Raw genomic sequence first — 19,831 nt, 5'->3', positions numbered from 1 at the left:
AAACAGTTAATGGTCAATTCCTAAGAGCTGCTGTTAGAAGTAACAACTTGAAGGAATAGAGAACATTTCTAGTCTGGAAAATCGAGATTAAACAAATCCACCACCCAAGTAATTCTTTTAATTACTACTTTCACTTAAAAGGTAGCTTGGCCACAGTGGCTCAGAGGTTGAGCATCAACCTATGATCCAGGAGATAGCAGTTCAATTCCTGGTCAAGGCACATGCCGGGGTTGCGGGCTCGATCCCCAGCAGGGGGCGTACAGAAGGCAGCTGATCAATGACTCCCATCATTGATGCTTCTATGTGTCTCTCCCTTCCTCTCTCTGAAATCTGTAAAAATATATATTTTTTTAAAAAAGGTAACATAAAATAACTCGTAAAACATTTGGGGGGAAAAAAGAAATTATCTATATTCTGACCGCTGAACCAGCACTTTTCAATTTTATTTCCTCCTTGTATTTCATCACAACCACATGTGACCACAGAGTACAGACTGCTCTGCAGGCTTTCTTTTTTATTATTTCACCACTTTGTAGTACTCATATTATAATGTTTAATACTGTAAATATATAAATATTTCCTCTTACTGTATAAATATTTCCTCTTACTCAAATATACTTTTAAAGAATGACCAAAAAATTGGAATTTTGAAGTATTTTTTCTCCCCTCTCCACACCACAAAGCAAAGCTTTCTTAAAGGAATTCCATTTACTTATTTAAAAACAAAAACAAGAAGAAACACAACAAAACTAAAAGCTTTTGTGCTTCAAAGGACATTTAAGTGACCAAAAAGTAACACAGAATGGGAGAAAAAAACTGTAAATCCTACATCTGATTAAGGGACTTGTATTTAGAATATATAAGGCATCCTTACAACTCAATTAGAAATGAGCAGAGGATCTGAATAGCTATTTCTCCAAAGAAGATATACAAATGGCCAATAAGCTCATAAGATGCCCCACATCACCAGCCCTCAGGAAAATGTGAATGAAGACCATAGGAGACACCACTTCACACTTACTAGGATGGTTATAATCAAAGACATATGACAAATGCTGGCAAAGATGTGAAAAAACTGGGACCTTCATAAACTGCTGGTAAGAATATAAAATGGTACAGCTGCTTTGGAAAACAGTCTGGCAGTCCCTCAAATGGTTAAACAGAAAGTCACCATTTTACTTAGTAATTCCACTCCTAGGTACACATCCAAGAAAACTGAAAACATGTCCACACAAAAACCTGTACTGAATACTCACAGAAGCATTATTCCTAATGGTCAAAAGACCAAAACAACCCAAATGTCTATCAACAGGTGAATGGAAAACCAAAATGTTTATAAACACACAATGGAATATGAAATAAAAGGAATGAAGTACTGATACAAGCTACATGAATGAACCTTAAAAACATTATGCTACCCAGCCGGACGTGGCCCAGCAATTGAGCATCGACGGAGGATCTAGGAGATCATGGTTCGATTCCCAGTCAGGGCACGTGCCCGGATTGCGGGCTCGATCCCCAGTGTGAGGGGGGTGCAGGAGGCAGCCGATCAATGATGACTCTTTCATCATTGATGTTTCTATCTCTCTCCCTTCCTCTCTCTGAAATCAATAAAGATATATTTTTTTAAAAGAAACACACACAGCATTATGCTAAGTGAAAGAAGCCAGTCACAAAAGACCACATGCTGTATGATTCCATTTATAAGCAATGTCCAGAAAGGGTAAATCTATAGAGACAAAAAGTAGATTCATGGTTCCCTAGGGCTGGGGGAGGGGAAGAAGGGATTAGAGGGTGATAGCTATACGGCACAGGGTTTCTTTTTGGGCTAATGAAAATGTTCTAATATTGACTGTGGTTAATGATTTTGTACAACTCTGTGAATATACTAAAAACAATGGAATTATACACTTTAAATGGGTCAATTGTGTGGTATGTAAATTATACCTCAAGGAAGCTATTACCAAAAAAAGTAAAGTCCATTTTATTTAAATATTTTCAGTGTAAGTAAAGCAGTCACAATAATAAATCTATAATAGAATTATCTTTTCAAGATGTGACTTCCATATCAAAATATTTCCAATATTAAAGTTATGTATTTATTGACCTGGAAAAATTTCATAGTATATTGTTATGGGAAAAAGCAAATTAAAAACAATATGTAAACTATGTTTATGTTTTTGTTCAAAATTAAAAGGTAAAATAAATGCACAGAAAATGTGCAGCAAAATTCTAACAGAAGCTATCTCTAGATGACTGGGTCACCAGTGATTTTTCTTTTTGCTTACCTATTTTTCCTAAATTTTCTATAGCAAACACGAACTAAATATTTCAAAATTTAAAAAAAGCTCCCAAGCCATTATAAGCCCAGTTTCTTATGCTAGTTCTACAGTTATTTTCACACAATCCTAAGATTTAAGACATTGGTATTGCCATCCATGTACTTTTAAAAACTTGATCAGGCCTACAGACAGGAGACACTCATCACCTGAGTTATGAAATTCTTTAGTCTTGTGAGGCCCACTTAATGTCAGACCAGAGGTGAGCTACAGTGGATTACTGAGAGGTCAGTTCCCATTTGCAAGAGTCCTAAGAGAGACTGAAGCAGCCCCAAGGACTCAGACTTCGGGAATTAGACTTAGCTACCCAGGCCATATTCCTTACATGCCACCTAATCTGCAAGAACCTACAATGAGAGCAATGACTACACCCCGAGGTGCCTTACCCGTTGATGGTGGATGCCATGAAAACAAGGTAGGGGCCCAGGAGGCTCTTCACCAGGGGGAGGGGGATGGCAGCTGCTTCATCAATCACAACGAGTTCAGCCTGGCCCAGTTTCACAGCGTCTGCGGGATGTATATACTGCAGGGAAGAAATGTTTATATTATTAGCTTGGCCACCTAATGTCACAGCAATGATCACTGGTGAGGCATCATGAAGGCCTCTCTTTCATCTCTCTCCCCCTTCCCATTTCTTCTTTCATTCCTTTCCACTTTTCCTTGGCAGGGCAAAAATGTAATGGGCTTGGAATCAGACACCTGGGTAACAGTTCAACCACCTGTGTGACCCTAGATGGGTCACTTAATCATACAGCACCTCAGATTCCTCTCCTGTAAAATGGAGGAGACACCTATCCGATGACTGCTTCAGAAAAAAATAAGGTAAATCTGTAAAAATTCCTTGCCCAGTGCCTGGCCTAGTGTACTAGGTGGTGCCTCCCTTTCTTTTCTCTCTTCTGCCTTCTCATGCTTCCCCCGAGCCTCATTCTGGCCAGTGAGCCAGAGGCACAGCTTGGCCTAGTGGTGGCTAATAGGAGGATGTCAGATTTCTCAAGCACCTACTATGTGCTGGGTACCGTGCACCATGCTTTGATACCATCATTATAAAGGCCAAATCCCCCTGCACTAGTGGGATACTTCTAAGACTTACTCCCTTTTTAACACACACACATTCACATGTTTATTTATATTATTGGCTTGGCCACATAACGCCACAAACTTGCCATAAGCTTGACATCCTTATGCATACAAACAGCCCCTTCAGTCTCTTCAGGGCTTCCTGATATTTTCAGTTTGCAAAAGAGCACATAAAACAAAGGCACTCAACCACACTAGTGATTAGTACATGCTAAAGACAACAGGGGATCCTATTCCACAAGCACACAGGTAAAACGCTCAGTGTTTGTGAGAACTTGGGGAAACAAAACAAAAAAAAACAAAACAGAACAAAAATCCTGGTGTGAAGGTAAATTTAAAGAATTTGGCAAAATCCAAGAAAGCTGGAAAGCTACATACCCCCTAAAACCGAACAATTCCACTTCTAGAAACATAAATAAACTGTAGTATATACATACAGTGCTTAACAGCAACCAGATCTACAAGGTTGGATCTGGACAAATCTTAAAGACATGCTGAGTGGAAAAAGGCAAGCTGAAAGAGGACAAGTATAGCATGTTACCATTTATGGATGCATAATTATGCAGTAAAATATAAACACATGAATTGAAAGGAAACAAATCTCAGAATAGAGTTACTATGGGGAGTGACAGAGGGAATGGGATCGGGAGGGGTACAAGAGGGATGTCTGTGATGTTTTAGATCTTTAAAACAAAAACATAAATGACTTTTAAACTATGAAACAAACACAGCAAATAGCAAAATGTCAACATTTCTTAAGCCTGATTGCAGGGCATCTGAGTATTATATTGGTCTCTGCATTTTCCTGTATGTCTGAAGGATTTCGTTACAAGTAAGATTTTGTAACTGCTCTGCTCGAGGTTGATAGGTCAGGAAGGCAGTGACCCCACTCATTTCTAATAGCAGGATACACATCCCCAACAGGGCCCCATGTCTTGGGTTCTTAAAAGGGAAAACTAAACAAGTGCCTCATGAAAGTAGCAGAAAGCAGTCCCCTAGAGAAGGCATAGCAGACTTTAACCTAATATTCCTCTTTTTTTTTTTCCAATTTCCAGCACGAAGAAGACCTCAAAGGGACATAAATGGAGCCTCATAAAGTCAGGTCACCGCTTCTATGTTTAAACTCCAGTCTGGAGACAAAAGGACTCTGGTAAAGCAAGAGGGTCTGTGATTAAAAATCCAAGCAGCAGCAAGGGCTGAGCCAGGGTATTTCAGGGAGAGGTTTCCTTCTTTGGTTTGCGTATTTTCCTTCAGTTTTAACAGGTCTCTGTATTCTCATCACCTGCAGCCTGCCTCCTACCCCAACATCAGTCTTTCCTCCTCTCAGCTGAGGGACTCAGGCAAAAATGAGAAGAAATGTACGGAATGAGAGATTCTAAAAAGAGACCTAATAAGAAAAAAATTAAGATCCTTAGGTAAAAACATAAACACTTAACATCATTTATAATCTGGACTTGTTGATAAAAAGGTATACCTCCTTCACAGGCATAGCTCCCCGACAGGCATAAAGGTCAAGGGTATAAACTGCAAGTTTACCTGCCCACTTCCCACCCCAACCTAACCCCAACAATAATCAATGAACCTCCTCCACTAAGAGCCCGTAGGTCTCCATCCCTTCTGCAAGCCCGTCACACCGATGCTTCTCTACGACTTAACAAAAATTGCAGCCTTTGGACAAGTGCACGCCATCCAGGCTTACAAAGCACTGGATCTGTAGGGCTTTCAGTGGAACACTGTTTAAAAAGGAAAAGAGGCCAGGGTATGGCCCAGCGGTTGAGCAGCAACCTAGGATCGAGGAGATCAAGGTTCGATTCCCAGTCAGGACACATGCCTGGGTTGTGAGCTCAATCCCCAGTCGGGGGCATGCAGGAGGCAGACGATCAATGACTCTCATCATTGATGTTTCAACTCTCCCTTCCTCTCTCTGAAATCAATAAAAACATATTAAAGGAAAAGAGGCCACTCACTAAACCAAAAGACTCAAGAGTCCAATTTTGTAAAGTTCTTTTTTTTTCTAGTTACTGATGCACCGATTCAAAACCTGCTGTAACTAAGCAAAATTAGAACTGGTGTCAGAACAATGATTATATTTCTTCTGGCAGATTAGCATACTCTCAATCCCACATACTCAATTTTCATGGGTCAAAACTACAATGCTCCAATCTGGCTACATACACTTGTTAGTTTGCTTGAATGGTTTTCTTTAGAAGAGGTTGAAAATCTGGAACAAGTTTATCCTAAAACCACCACCATCTAAAATACATGCAATTACACAGGACATAAAGTGACTATAAAGGAAAACACCTTAGAGCCATTTAAAACCAGCAGGACACTGCCCCCACACAGCAGGGTTTTGGAAAGAGCCTCACCTGAATGGTCTGCCTGTGTTCTCGGAATATGTTCACTCTGATCACTGCTTTGTTAAATTCAGGATTTAAAGACTGAATAATCTCGTAATCCAGATGTTCCTGATAGAGTCAAACCAATGACAGACATTAGCAACAAGCTTTAGAAACTAAATAGTAAGAAAGTAAGCACACATTCTAAAGACTTCTCCTGAATTAAAACTCAGTATTGAATCAAAATTCTTACCCTGATTTCCTACCTGATACTGTAGCGCATCAAATCCTTTAAATACAAATTCAAACACAGTGTGGAGGTTATCAGGGCTTGGGGAGGTAACAAAGATATTGGAGTACCTAATGAACAAAAGAAAAAGAAAAATTTTTTAAGTAATTAGAAAATCTAAGATATGTAGGGAACTTAAGTAAAAAGAAAACATCTTGGCTCTAGTCACACGAGTGATAACCAGAGGCAACGGCAGGGAAAAAATCAGGACACTTTTTGGGAAGGAAAAGTAAAACAACTTCAGACCTGAAGATATTTTTCCTCCCAAACTAAGGAAAACACATTAACATCCTGAAGGTAGCACATCCAGGCCATTAGCTCCTGACATGTGAAAATGCACTGCTAAGGGGTGCTGTGGGGATAGCTCCCTCAGTGTGCAGAACCAGCATACTGGTCCCCAGTCCTGTGCCCTAGGATAAGACGGTTTCAAACTGTGAAGCCAGAGCTGCATTGGTCCTCAGGCCAAGGCCACAGCAAACCTAAGGGATTCTCATGGATACACAGCATGCTAACACCTAAGGGGCCGACTGGTACCCTTGGAGCAGCAAGAACAAAGGACTAGGAGTCAGAACTGGGAGTACCACGGAAGATGGCGCATATAGGAGACCATGGTCTCCTAGGTCCACTCTAGGCCCAGTGTTGATGTCTGTGAAGTTGGAAGCATGTACTGTGCTGGCAGCTGCATAAATCTCCCACCCAGGGCAAAAGACAGAAGTAACATCACACTCAAGGCAGCTCCTTGGAAGCAAACAGGATCTTCTATTGATCAAAATCATTAAAATGCCAAACTTGTACTTTTCTCGGTCAGCAAAGTTGGTCACACACATTGTCGTATTCTGAGAATTATAGTTTCTCACCAGCATTTATTTGCTTTTGTATCTGTTCAACTTTAAATACTGACCACAAAGGCGCTGGAGTGTGTGTCTGTGTTTGCCTGCACATGTATTTGCAACTCTGGGGAGTTGAGGGAATGTGCTGCTGTTTGTAGACAGGAACCTAAGACCTATCACCAGGAGCCTGCTCAGACCCAGAACGGCCTCCTAGATCCCCGAGTCCTAATCCCACACACTGCTCCCTCGGAGCCCATGGCTCCAAAAGATGGGTCATTGGGCCCTCTTACCCAAAAGCCACTGCCCCAGCAATAGCCAACCCAAGGGCTGCAGATTTTCCCCTTCCTCGGGCAGCTGTGAGTGCGACAGTGCTCCTCAGGGTCTTTTCAGAGATCCCCTCGATGAATTTCAAGACAGCTTTGGCCTGTGGAAAGAGACATGTATTAGGTGAGCTCTGAGAAAGACTGAGTTTTAGCCATCTACCCCCATCACTGTGGAGAAGTCAGGCTGATGCCAAGACCAAAAAAAGGGGGGGCAGTTCTCATAGGCTAGAGAGCGAGGCTCAGCATTTGGACTTCCGCTCCTATAGTCACCTCCTCTGAGCCTTGAGGCTTTAAATACCAATCTCCAGTGCAACTGGCCCTGCACATCTCCACTTGTACCTTAACAGGCATGTTGAACTTAAAACCGAACACTTAACGTGCTCCTCAAACCTCCTCCACCTATAGTCTTCCCTATCAACTGTCCAATTGTTGAGGCTAAAAGCCTTCTCCGTTTTCTCCCCATTCCTGATTTATCTGCAAATCCTAAAAGTGCTACCTTCAAAACATACACAAATCCTACCATTCTTCACCATAATCCTCCTCTACTACTCTGGTGGAAGCCACCATCCTGTCTTACCCGTTATTACAGTACCTCCTAGTAGAGGAATCTTTCTGCTCCCACCTTCATTCCCCTACAGTCTAGACTCTGGCAGCTGTGCTGAGAAAAGACTAGAAACCTAAGACCTTCCACTGGCCCCCATCTCTCTCGGAGTAAATGCCAAAGCCCTTCCAGAGTCCTGCATGGACGTATACCATCCGATCTCCATCAACTGCCATCTCCCATCCACTTGACCTGCTTCAGCCCAGTCAGCTTTTGCTAGTCCTCAAGCACACCAGGTAGATCCTACTCAGGCCTATGTACCTGGAGATCCCCCTGCCAAGGCACTCTTCCCCGACAGAGCCACAAGGCTCATTTTCTCAACTCCTTCAAGTGTGCTCAAACATCACCTAAACGAGGCCGTCCCCAACCGCTGTATCTAGAACCACAGCACCTCACCCTCCTCCTGGCACTTCCTGTCCCTTTTTCCTGCTCCATCTTGTAACTGGAAGTTTGTACCTTCTGACCACATTCCTCCAATTCCCCTTACCCCTTACCTCCAGTACCAAGTTTGATCTTTTTCTGAGCTTTGTTTTTAGATCCCACATATTCTCAGGAACCACAGAGTATTTGTCATTCTCTGTCTGGCTTATTTCACTTAGCATAATGTCAAGTTCTATCCATGTTGTCACAAATAGTAGGATTCGTTTTTTATGGCTGAATAATATTCCGTTGCATATATATACACCACAATTTCTTTATTCATTCATCCATCCATCAATAGGCACTTACGTTGTTTCCATGTCTTGGCTATTGTAAATAATGCTGCAATGAACATGAGGGTGGAGATATCTTTTCGAATTAGTGTTTTCATTACCTTTGGCTATAATCCCAGAAGTGGAATTGCTAGATCATATAGTTCTATTTTTAATTTTTCGAGGATCCTCCATACTGTCTGCCACAGTGGCTACACCAATTTACATTTCCACCAACAGTGCACATGGGTTCCCTTTTCTCCACATCTATGTCAGCATTTGTTCTCTTGTCTTTTTGATGATGGCCACTCTAACATGCGTGAAGTGAGATCTCATTGTGGTTTTAAATTTGCCTTTTTCCCAGTGACTAACGATGTTGACCATCTTTTCATGTATCTGTTGGCCTTTCATATATCTTCCTTGGAGAAATGTGTATTCAGGTGCTTTGCCCATTTTTAAATGGGTTATTTGTTTCTTTGCTATTGAGCTGTAGGAGTTCTTTATGTTTTAGATATTAACTCTTTATCAGATATATGGTTTGCATATATTTTCTCCTATTCAGTAGATCTTTTTACTTTGTGAATTGTTTCTTTTGCTGTACAGAAGCTTTTTAGTTAGATATAGTCTCACTTATTTTTTTATTTTGTTGCTTGTGCTTTAGGTGTCATATCCAAAAAATCATTTCCCAGACCAATGTCAAGGAGCTCTGTTCCTAGGTGTTCTTCTAGCAATTTCACTTCTTATAAATGTCTTTAATCCATTCCTAGTTAATTTTTGTGATTGGTAAGACAAGGGTCCAGTTTCATTCTTTCACATGTGAATATTATTCCCGCTCCATTTTTATTTTTTTTTATTTATTTTTTAAATATATCTTTATTGATTTCAGACAGAGGAAAGGAGAGGAAGAGAGACAAAAACATCAATGATAAGAAAGTCATTGATCGGCTGCCTCCTGCACGCCCCCGACTGGGGATCAAGCCTGCAACTTGGGCATGTGCCCTGACTGGGAAGCAAACCCCAATCACCTGGATCCTAGGTCGACACTCAACTGCTGAGCCACGCCCGGCTGGGCTCCACTTTTAAAAATACTGTCTTTTAGCCATTGAGTATTCTTGGCTCCCTTGTCAAATATCAGTTGACCAAATATGTGTGCTTGGGTTTATTTCTGGGCTCTCAATTCTGTTCCATTGGCCTGTGTGTCTGTTTTTATGCCAGCACCATACTGTTTTAATGACTATAGCATGGTAGCATAACTTGAAATCATGAAGTGCGATACCTCTTGCTTTGCTCTTCTTTCTCAGGATCTCTTTGGCTATTCAGGATCTTCTGTGGTTCCACATACATTTTAGGAGTGTTCTTAGTACTTCTGTAAAAAATGCCATTAGAATCTTGATAGAGATTGCACTGAACCTATAGATGGTTTTCAGTAGTATTGATATTTTCACAATACTGTATTAATTGTTCCAATCCATGAACACGGATACCTTTCCATTTACTTGTCTTCTTCAATTTCCTTTATTAATGTCTTGTAGTTTCCAGCATAGAGAGCTTTCACCACCTTAAATTTATTCCTTAAATATTATATTGGTTTTATTTCTTTTTCAGAAATTTCAGTTAGTGTACCAGTTTCTATTTTTTTTTTTTTTTTAAATATATCTTTATTGATTTGAGAAAGGAAAGGAGAGGGAGAGAGAGAGATAGAAACATCAATGATGAGAGAGTCATTGATCGAGCCCACAACCCGGGCATGTGCCCTGCCCTGGAATCGAACCCCGATCGCCTGGATCCTAGGTCAATGCTCAACCGCTGAGCCACGCCCGGCCGGGCCCACTTTCTATTTTTAATGCATGTTCTTCTCTACTTACAAAAAAAATTTTTTTTTTTTTGGGCTATAAGTCATTTGTTCCCCTGTAACTCTTCTACTATTGATATTGTAGTTTCTCCCTCTTCTGCCTTTTCCTCCATCCTGTCTCACTCCCTCTCTGCTGATAAACAGAGTACTAGGAAATGATTCAAAGCAGCGAGCTACAAGCTGGTGATTCTATTTCCAGAATGAAAAGAAAAACCAGCCTGTTTGGACTCAGCCCCAAGTGGGAGGTGTCACTGTGGCTGTTTTCCATCACGAGAGCAGAACCCAGTACCAACAGGCCTGTGCTGCTCATATGGCTGAGGCTTGACCAGAGCCCTAAACACACCTGACAGCTTGAAGGCCTTGGGGCCATACCGTCAGGTCCCAGCACAGCCCAGGAACTACCAAAGAAGCCAAGTTTACCAGCCATGGCCATCTCAGTGAGCAGAAAACTACATCCTGGCAGCTCCCACCCAGCCTGCCATCTGCACTAAAGATCAGGTACACCTGACCCCACAGGGCCCTCTCCAGGCCTCACACTGGAACCAGAGTAAGTACAAGGGTCCTCAAGCTCTCCTCTCACTCCTATACAAGGCAAAAGCAAAAACTTTTATGTGATCAAAACTTAATTCAAATGAAAGAACACAGGCATAACACCCTCTCTTGGGAAAAGCACTGAGGAAATTCCTCTTTAAATTTAATCTGTCTCCCCCCCAACCCCAGCTCCCTGAACTACTATTAATGGGAGATGCGGGGGCGAGGTAATCCCCGAACTTCTGTTGTGAACCCAGATAAGACAGAACAGCCCTGCTGTCACTGCATGAGTAGGAGCAAGAGAAAACGCCTTCCCCAGAGAGGATCCAAGTCTTGACTCGTCCTAACCTGGCTTCCGTTGCTTTCTGCATGCTACAGTTTCCCTCTGTGCTATTTATACTGGGGCAGGGAACTTCTGACTGCCACACTCACCTGGTCTAGGGTCTTGCAGCAGTCTACCAACACGCCCACGGGCTGCGTGTCCTGCAAGCTCTCCTTCAATTCCTTCAGCTCCAGATCAGAAGGACCAAGACTCTCATCCTACCAGAGAGAAGAGAAGGTTTGCCACTGCCACGGGAGTGTCCAACAGAAAATGCAGCCTCCCCCAGGTTCTCAGACCCCTGGCTGACTCACCGGGGTCTGGGGAGGTAGGGCCTCAATGCTGGCGGCGTGGGAGGAGATGGGCAGGATGTTGAGCTGGTCATCAATGACAAGACACTTCTTACAAGAGGCCAAAGATAGAATAAATCTGAGGAACAAAACCACCATAATGAGGTGTGGGGGGAAGGGGACCAATGTCTACACAACAAAAGTGTGGCTTTTCTTCAGGGAAATCATTTGGCCTCAGGTGTCTGAGAAAGCCAGAGAAAGCCAACCCAGTCGAAGAGCAATGTGAGGAGATTCTGAGCCTCCTCTATGGGGCACCCGACCACACTTTATGCAGTAAGAGAAGAAAACCAAGACTCTCTTGAGACTGACTCCAAGCGCTCCTCCTGTGCACAGCACCACTGTTCCCTGAGCCATCTGGCTCTTCCTGCATGCTTCTCACCACTCAGCACTACAGTGTCTTAAGTGGGGCACTGCAAACCCACCCCGCATATGCTCACTGCTCACATGGGGAGAAGTAAGCAAATGGATTTACCTTCTGTCACAAGGAAGAAAAAAAGAAAAGGGAGGACAGGAAAGCTCCCTTAAGAAATATAACATAAACATTCTTGCATGTAGAAAAACGTTTGGCTACGAAACTGAAACTTCTCCCACAAATGCAGGAAAAAGGCCTCACAGGCTACTTTCATAGGCTTCGGTTCTACCTGGGAGCCGAGCCCACAGTAACTTCCTGGCCTACTCCTGGTGAGTTCATCTCAGAGACAGTGAAAATTCGAAAGGCTCAGGGTTCACCAAGGCCAGGATTTCTAAACCTCAGCACTACTGGCATTTCAGACCAGATCATCCTCAGTTGAAAGGGCTGTTCTGTGCCTTTTAAGCTGTTTAGCAGCATCCCTGGCCTCTACCTGGTAGGTACCAGTAGCACCCTCTACCAAACCCCCTTTCCCCAAGTTATGACAATCAAAATGACGCCATGCATTGCCAAATTACCCTAGGGCAAAACTGCTCTGGTTGAGAACTAGTGATCTAGGCCACAGTTTCTAAGGTGTTTCACAGGTGGCTACCTGGTGTTCCCTAAAAAGGGCCCTATGGCCATATAAATTTGGGAAACCATCAGTTAAACAGGTCCCTGCTGCTACAAGACTTGCAGAGGCTACAACAGGGTAATGTAACTCTTCGTAAAGGAAAACCATACCAGCATTTGCCAGACACACTGGGCTATAAGACCCTTTTGTCATAAGGTTCCTCTTAAAACACTAGTGTTCTGCAAAACACATTTTGGGAAACAGTGACCCAGACGAATCGCCCCTTTTATAGATGAGTAAGCTAAGAGCGGAGAGGGAGAGTGGCTTGGTTGAGGCCAGGAGCCAGACAGAATCCAGGTCTCCTGGCCCTTGCTTCCCACTGTCTTTTATTGCTTCCAGTTACTTTCACAACTGCTCCTGTCAGAAATCTCACCGCTTTGGACTCCTGTACTACTTCCCTCAGACAGAAGCACAGCTCTCAGTTGGCTCCAAGATAAAAATGTTCCTCCCACAGTGGTTCCCACAATAAAGGGGCTGAGAAACGTGCTGCGGACCTACCTTTCATTAAATCTTCCCACCACATCCTGATGGGCCTCAGTTCTGTATCTTGAATGCACATCCTAGAAGAGAACATCCATTAACAAAGGCATCCACAGGGGGCTGAGGCTCAGGATCCAAACGTGAAGTTCTATCAGGCAGCCCTGGGATAAAAGAGGTGCTGACGACGCTGTTGGAAAAGAAATCCACTTCTCCATAACCTGCTGCACTGAACTGGCCAGATGCCATCTTCTAGAACTGGGATCCAACACCAAATGTAATGTTACTTATTACAACAAACTGCCCTCACCTCACCTTTGACTTTTTCCACATTTTACCCAGCATCATAAAATGTATTCATTCATTCAATAAAAATACATACCAAGAATGCCAGACATGCTGGGCGCACACTGGTGTTTAATACAGCATGACCTCTGTTCTCGTGGGCTTATAGCGTCATGATTAGAGGGGGACAAATGAGTAACCAGATACAAGTTTTGGCAAATGCTACAAATGAAAAGCAGGGTGCAGTAATAACAAATGGGGAGTTACTACTTATACGGGGCAGTGAGGGAAGGCCCTCTGAGGTGATAAGCAGGCAGCCAAGTAAGAGAGGGAGGAAGAACAAACAGTGCTGTGGGCACAAAGTCATTTGTTCATTCATAAATATTTAATGAGTGTTTACTAAAGACCAGGCACTCTTCCAGGAAGAAAACTAAGTCCCTGCTCTTGTGCAGTTTAAAGACTAGCAGGAGCTGTAAAATGCTTTAAAGAAAAATAAATCAGGTTAAAGGAGTGGCCAACAAAACCACCTATTCTCAACAGGGTGTGAGAAAAGACCACACTGAAGAGGTGATATTTGAGCAGGGACTTGAGTGAAGTGAGGAAGTGAGCCACACAGACATTTTGCATGGGAACAGCAAGTGCAAAGGCCCTGAGGTAAGACTGTGCTGGGCATGTCTGAGGACTTTCAAGGAGGCCAGAGGGGCTGAAGTCACAAGTAAGGGAGGAGTAGTGGTAACAGGAATCAAGATTTGAGCAAAGTCCATTTCACCAGATGAATCCGGCTCACTCAAACCTGAGGCCAATTCTAACACCATTTCCACGCAGCTAGGCTGTGGACAGGACTACAAGCCTGCTGCTCAGAGACCCACGTGGCATCCGATAAGACATATCCCCACTCCTAACCATATCCTCAGCTTTAGAAGAAAACTACCCCTCCCAGAGTCAAAGTTCTTATTAACGTGGGAGTGGAACTGGCAAATGGTCTTCCATTATCCATTAGGATAGAGGCCAATGAGGAACACTGTGCACAGCCCCTTTTCTGCAATACACAAAATTAGGCACTGGCATGAGTTTCTGTGATTACTACTTCAGAAATTTAACTCTGTAACAGCTGCATCACATCTGAATCTAACTGGTATAGAATTTGCAAATGCTCGGCAGCAAATGCAAAATTCAGAGACATTCCTAGGCACACTCAGGGCCACTGAGTATTCTCTGCATTGACTTTCTCATTAGCTGCAGTCAAAGAGCTCCCAGCACAGAGACTGTGCTGACCGCTCACTAGAGTTGCTCAACAGGAATTCTTAAAAGTGACTGACAGTAAGAACACAGGTTGATTTGAACTCTCCACAATTAAGTTAAAAAACACTTACCATGGTCATCGTGTATAACTGCTTGAGTGAATTCATGGTCCGTAGGAGAATAACCACCAGCCCACCGCCTTCCACTGTTTCTACAGTCCTGGCCAGCAAGTTTGGAGTCAAAGCTTCAAAATCCTGGAAGAAGGAGATCTTAGAAAGGGCTGATCGTGCAGAATACCCACAGGGAAGCTCAACCAAGGGCCAGGTACTAAAGCAAAAGGAGAGCTTCAGAGTACAAACTCAAGACCATATCCCTCGCCCAACTCACTGGAGATACACACACACAGCCCCTTATTTAGGGCTACCACAGGAGAATGGGTGCTCCTGGTTTTATATACCAAGTGTTTCTAATAATCCTATTTAGACAGCAGTCCTCCAATCTTCATTGATTCACACTTGAATTTCAGAAACATCTCTTTCATCTTTTGATACGTTTATAGATGGAAACTGTTTGACAAACTCAACTGCACCACACGGGGGAGCCACTGCTTAAAGGAGCCATCATCGCTGAAACTGGTAACAGTGAGCTTAACAACACTCCCTTTCTATCAGTAATCAGGTGAGAATGAGGCAGAATGGATGAGACAATCCACTGGAAGGCAGAAAAAAAATAGAACTCCTATTCATAATCCACATTTCTTAACATGTTTTATAATGTATGTAATCATAAGAGTACATGTAGATAATACGTACATACCCAAATGTGGGGATTTGTGCTTAAATGTCTTTTTTTGTGAATCAAAGAATAAAACAAAGGCCACCAGAGCTCAAAACAAAGAAAAATGTGAAACTTCATCTATTAACTGGCCAGGCAAAAGCATACACACCAGTGAGGAAATTCACTGGTAGTTCTGAGGGGGAAGAGTAAGGGGAGTGTAAGGACTAGAAGGGGGGTGGGGGAGGGGAGGGGTGGTGGTGAGGCTAGTCAAGCACTCCGGACAAGACATGAGTGCACAGGTGTGTACCCAGTTGTTTAAAACAAGTCCAATTGCTCACTTGTCACCAAAGTCTTTGGTTAGTTCCATTAAAGACCTAGGGTGCCAGGGTCACTTGAAGTTCACAGTGCTTCTTTATAAGCGTTAGCCCATGAGAACCAGTTGTGACAGAACATCACTGCCAGTTTTGATATGTCTAGACAACTGCAACTTTAAATAGAAAATTTTCTTTTAATATGGGATGAATTGATCATTTCCTTTCAAAAGTGGCTAAATATTCCACCAATAATGCCTGGGGGAGTAGGGTCCATGTGAGTCTTCTCTTTTCCTATACACCTGCTCCCCTGGGGAACCAGGCAGCCCAGCACCCCACCCCCTGAATGCTAACCCCAGTCCCAGGCTGTAAGCCATCACCCACCTGGAGAACACACATGCCGAAGGTATTGCCCAGGATCTTGTGGGTTTCATTGTAGTAGCAGTAGCGAATGTTTGTGGCAGCGACAAAGAGTTCAAAAGGGTCATCTTGCTTTATGTTCAGTGTCCCATTCTTTATTTTCTTCTGCAGCTGACGCATTCTTTTCTTCCGGTGACTGCAATCACACACACACCCCATCCCATGAGAGCCAGTTAACCAGAGGAGCTAAAGAACTGGGAGCAGGGGATAAGCGAAGGATCTCCCACTTAGATCCTCAAAGCTAGGAGGGAACTGGGAAATTGTAGGGCTGATCCGCTCCCTTGAAAGGTAAAGAAAACTGAGTGGCACTGGAGCAGAGTGGTTAGGAAGCCAGGCTGTGGAGGGAGACAGAGGCATGCCTGTGTGTGAACTCTGCTATTCTGCTGTCATTTCAGCAGATACTTCACGAGTACCTAAACCTCTTTTGGCCAGAGTCAGAGCTTGAAACCAACTTCGGTGACCTCATTAACTCAGCTTCAAGCCACTGCTTCAGCTACACGGTGCTGCTCCCCAGAAGACCTGGGAAAGGCATGGTGATGGCAGGTTATTGTATTCAGCTTTCCTAAACAAATTCATCCACTTCCTTCCCAGACTGTGGGATCAAGTCCACAAGGACAGCTCTAACCTCAGACAACACTGATAGAGGATATAAGGAGATAAAGTAATCAAATTTAGCCTTTGGACTGAGTAAAATTAAAATAACTTTAGAGCCTGTTAACAATACATTCAACTCAACAAATATTGCTGAGCAACTACTACAAACATGCCAGATCACATGAAAATAAAAAGATAAACTGGAGAGGCTTCCTAACCAAATGAACTTATCACCTGGAAGTAAAAAAAGATCACTGTGCAAAGGACTGTATCAAGAGAGAGGGAAAAGATAGGGTGACAGGCACCGTAAGAAGAGACTAGTGCTGAAGAGGTGTGACTGAGAGACTGAGGAAAAGCTTCAGGAAGGAGGCAGGCGCTGAGAAGTGAGGAGCATCCGGTAGGTAATGACAGAGGTGGGAGTGGCATCCAGCGCACAAGAGGTAGCAGGTGCAAAGGCAGGAAGTTTAGCCACAGCACAGAGCAGCCAGAGCTGGAGACAGGACTTCAGAGTCAATATCAGAGACAAACACATTTGGGAATAAAGGAGAAGAGGCCCAAGGACAGAATCACACATGCTGGCTGGGCTTAGCATAGAAGAAAATAAGATCGAGGGAAAGAGAAGAGTTCAGGAAAGTGGTCTGAGTACGTGACCTAGAGGCCAAGAAAGGAGAGCATTTCTGAGGTTATCTGCCAAGTGACAGCACTACGCACGCCGTAGTCCTCCACACACAGACTTGTAGGTAGAACTGCCAAGTTTCTACTAAGTGAATGACCCACCTCCCCTGGCCCAGAGGGGGTGGGGGGTGTCTTTCCACATGAATTTGGGAGAAAGACTGATTTCCACATAGCTGAACCTGAAACATGTAAAACTCAAGTGCTGTTTATGCAACGGGGACAACAGAAAATAGAAAGCTGAGCTAAAGAGGGAAAAAAGAGAGCAGACATAGAGTCGAGAGAACAAGCAGGACTGGGAGCATCGGCACTCTCGCTCTGCATCCCGAAGCAGCGCTGAAGCCTCATTCATCCCCGAGGGCTCATGAGCTATCCCCTACACACCAAGAAACTCCCTTGGTGCCTAAGTGTGTTTGTGTTGGAGGTCTGCTACTTACAACTACAAGTCTTAAGTTCACAGCTTCAAAAAAGTAAGAAAGGCCAAGATAGTGTCGCACACAGCAGTAAAATAGTGAAGGAAGAGCTCTGGAAAGAAGGAAAAAGACGAAGAAAAGTTACCACATTAGGTATCAGGTCACCAATGATTTCCAAGAGCACAATTTGGTCACGATGGCAGAAGCAGCCCGAGAGCAGATGTTGCCAGGAAGTGCAAAAGGCTTCTGTTTCAAGATGTTTGGCAAAAAGAATGAGAGAAAATGCTGCCCTGAGGGATAAAGCTGGGTATGTAGATTATTATTACTGTTTGAGAACCGAGAGAGCTGAGCATAATTGACAGGAAAGAGGAGAAAGTTTCAAAGGGGTACAAAGTGTCCGGCGAGGAAAGAAGGTACAGGTCCTGAAAGCAGCTGGAGAAGAAATCCAGAGTAGATCAGGGGGTTTGCTTTAAACATTGGATAAGGTACATCCTCCTCAGAAACAAAAGAGCGAAAAGGGAGAGTGAAAAAACGTGAAGTAAGCCTGAGGTAAGAAGAGGCAATTGAAGGAACTTACATAAAATGGGTTTAGAAAAGTAGAAAGAAAAATCACCTGTGGAAAGCAAGAAATTGCACTAGGGACTTAAAGAGCATGAAAATGATCTGAAACGTCAGGAATGAAGAAAGGACACCAATTCTATTATTTTCTCTATTTGGAAGTGTCCTCAGAGATAGCACCTCCACTAACAATCCCCGAAAAACTATGTCAGGGAGTCATTTTCTGGCATTTAACTGACAAACAGGAATTGTAAGTATCATGGGACACTCAAAGGTCCGAGCTTACCTGCTAAACCCCAGCTCTTTCTTATAACACCACAGCACTGAAGGCCGAGCCTTCACAGTTGCTTTGGACAACATGTGATGGAGTATGACCACCTGCCAAAGAAAAAAAGTCACAGAATCTCAGAACAAAAAGAGGTCTTTGAGTCTGCCAGGACCAAGACCTCATTTGACAGATGTGGAAACTAAACTGAGGGCCAGGGAAGTGCCCAAGGTCACAAGGCAAGTAGTACTCAAGCTGGGACTAGAAGCCAGGTCACATATACTTAACTTTGTGCTCAGACGAACACCCCAGGCATCAAAAGCTGTTAACCTGTCTGCTAATAATTTTAAACACAGAGATTTTTGTCACTTACAAATAAACAAAGGAAGATTACCCAGTAGGCATTTTACTTAAAGGAAACCAGTCAAGGGACCTTAATGTCATTATGTACTAAAACCCAAGAGGGCCTGTAACATGCTGACTCTTTGGGACAGGACACAGTAAGTCAGGAAGCATGTACCAGGTCTTACCTGATCTTTCCCTCGATCTCCAACCACAACAAAGAGAGACCTTTGCCGCTCAGCTACACCATTCTCTATGAGAATCCGGATTCGGTTATCTACTTTCTTCCGATGCATGATGAAATACTATCACTGAAACAGAAAGAAAAGAAACACATTGGACATGAGCACCAGATTCTCGGTGAGGACCATTAACTGCTGCTTCCTGTGGGGTCAGGGACTGTACTAGGTACATTTATAGGTACCATCTTAACCCTCAAACAGCTCCCTGGGGAAGACATCACCCTCATTTTTTAGATTAGGAAGCTGAGGCTTGGAAGGTAAAGGAAATTTTCCCTCAAGATGGGAAGTCAACAGGAAAGCTGTAATTCACATGTCTATGGAGGGGTATTTTAAAAAATCAGAAACAATGTTCAAAAAAATAGAATGATTAAACTATAACTATATAATGGTGTATTTATGAGATAATAAGGCAGTTTTCAATAAAACTTTTTCAAAATCATTAAAAAATTAAGGATATGAATATAGATGCTTATGAGGAAATAACATGGCAAGATTAAGTATGATACTGGTTTTTTATGCATATACATAATACATAGAGAAAGAAAAAAACTAGAAGAAAACACCAAGATATAAAGTAGTTATTTCTCGATTTGAGGTTGTAGGTGATTCTTATTTTCTTCTTTTTTTGGAGTTTTACTTTTTAAAAAGTCACATGCATTACTAATAAAG

At 43.0% G+C, this 19,831-nt stretch overlaps 1 protein-coding gene across 2 annotated transcripts in view; it reads right to left on the bottom strand.

Moving 5' to 3' along the window:
• Window positions 1-19,831, bottom strand: part of NAT10 (N-acetyltransferase 10) — a 37,749-nt gene that overhangs the window by 16,400 nt on the left and 1,518 nt on the right. For both annotated transcript variants that reach the window (XR_001602672.2, XM_016206204.2), the window contains exons 2-12: window positions 19,109-19,231; window positions 18,600-18,691; window positions 16,041-16,212; window positions 14,700-14,822; window positions 13,063-13,124; window positions 11,507-11,621; window positions 11,306-11,413; window positions 7,165-7,298; window positions 6,022-6,115; window positions 5,786-5,884; window positions 2,726-2,862 (exon numbers count right to left, since the gene is read on the bottom strand). Coding sequence is in view for 1 of the 2 variants with exons in the window: in XM_016206204.2 (XP_016061690.2) it covers window positions 2,726-2,862; window positions 5,786-5,884; window positions 6,022-6,115; window positions 7,165-7,298; window positions 11,306-11,413; window positions 11,507-11,621; window positions 13,063-13,124; window positions 14,700-14,822; window positions 16,041-16,212; window positions 18,600-18,691; window positions 19,109-19,216 (1,244 nt within the window). In the remaining variant the exon portion in view is untranslated. The remainder of the gene's footprint in view (window positions 1-2,725; window positions 2,863-5,785; window positions 5,885-6,021; window positions 6,116-7,164; window positions 7,299-11,305; window positions 11,414-11,506; window positions 11,622-13,062; window positions 13,125-14,699; window positions 14,823-16,040; window positions 16,213-18,599; window positions 18,692-19,108; window positions 19,232-19,831) is intronic.

Source organism: Miniopterus natalensis, chromosome 11 (genome assembly GCF_054644295.1).
Source record: "Miniopterus natalensis isolate mMinNat1 chromosome 11, mMinNat1.hap1, whole genome shotgun sequence".
NCBI lineage: Eukaryota > Metazoa > Chordata > Mammalia > Chiroptera > Miniopteridae > Miniopterus > Miniopterus natalensis.
Note: the sequence above shows the minus strand (reverse complement) of the source record. Positions and strands in the feature narration are given on the sequence as shown.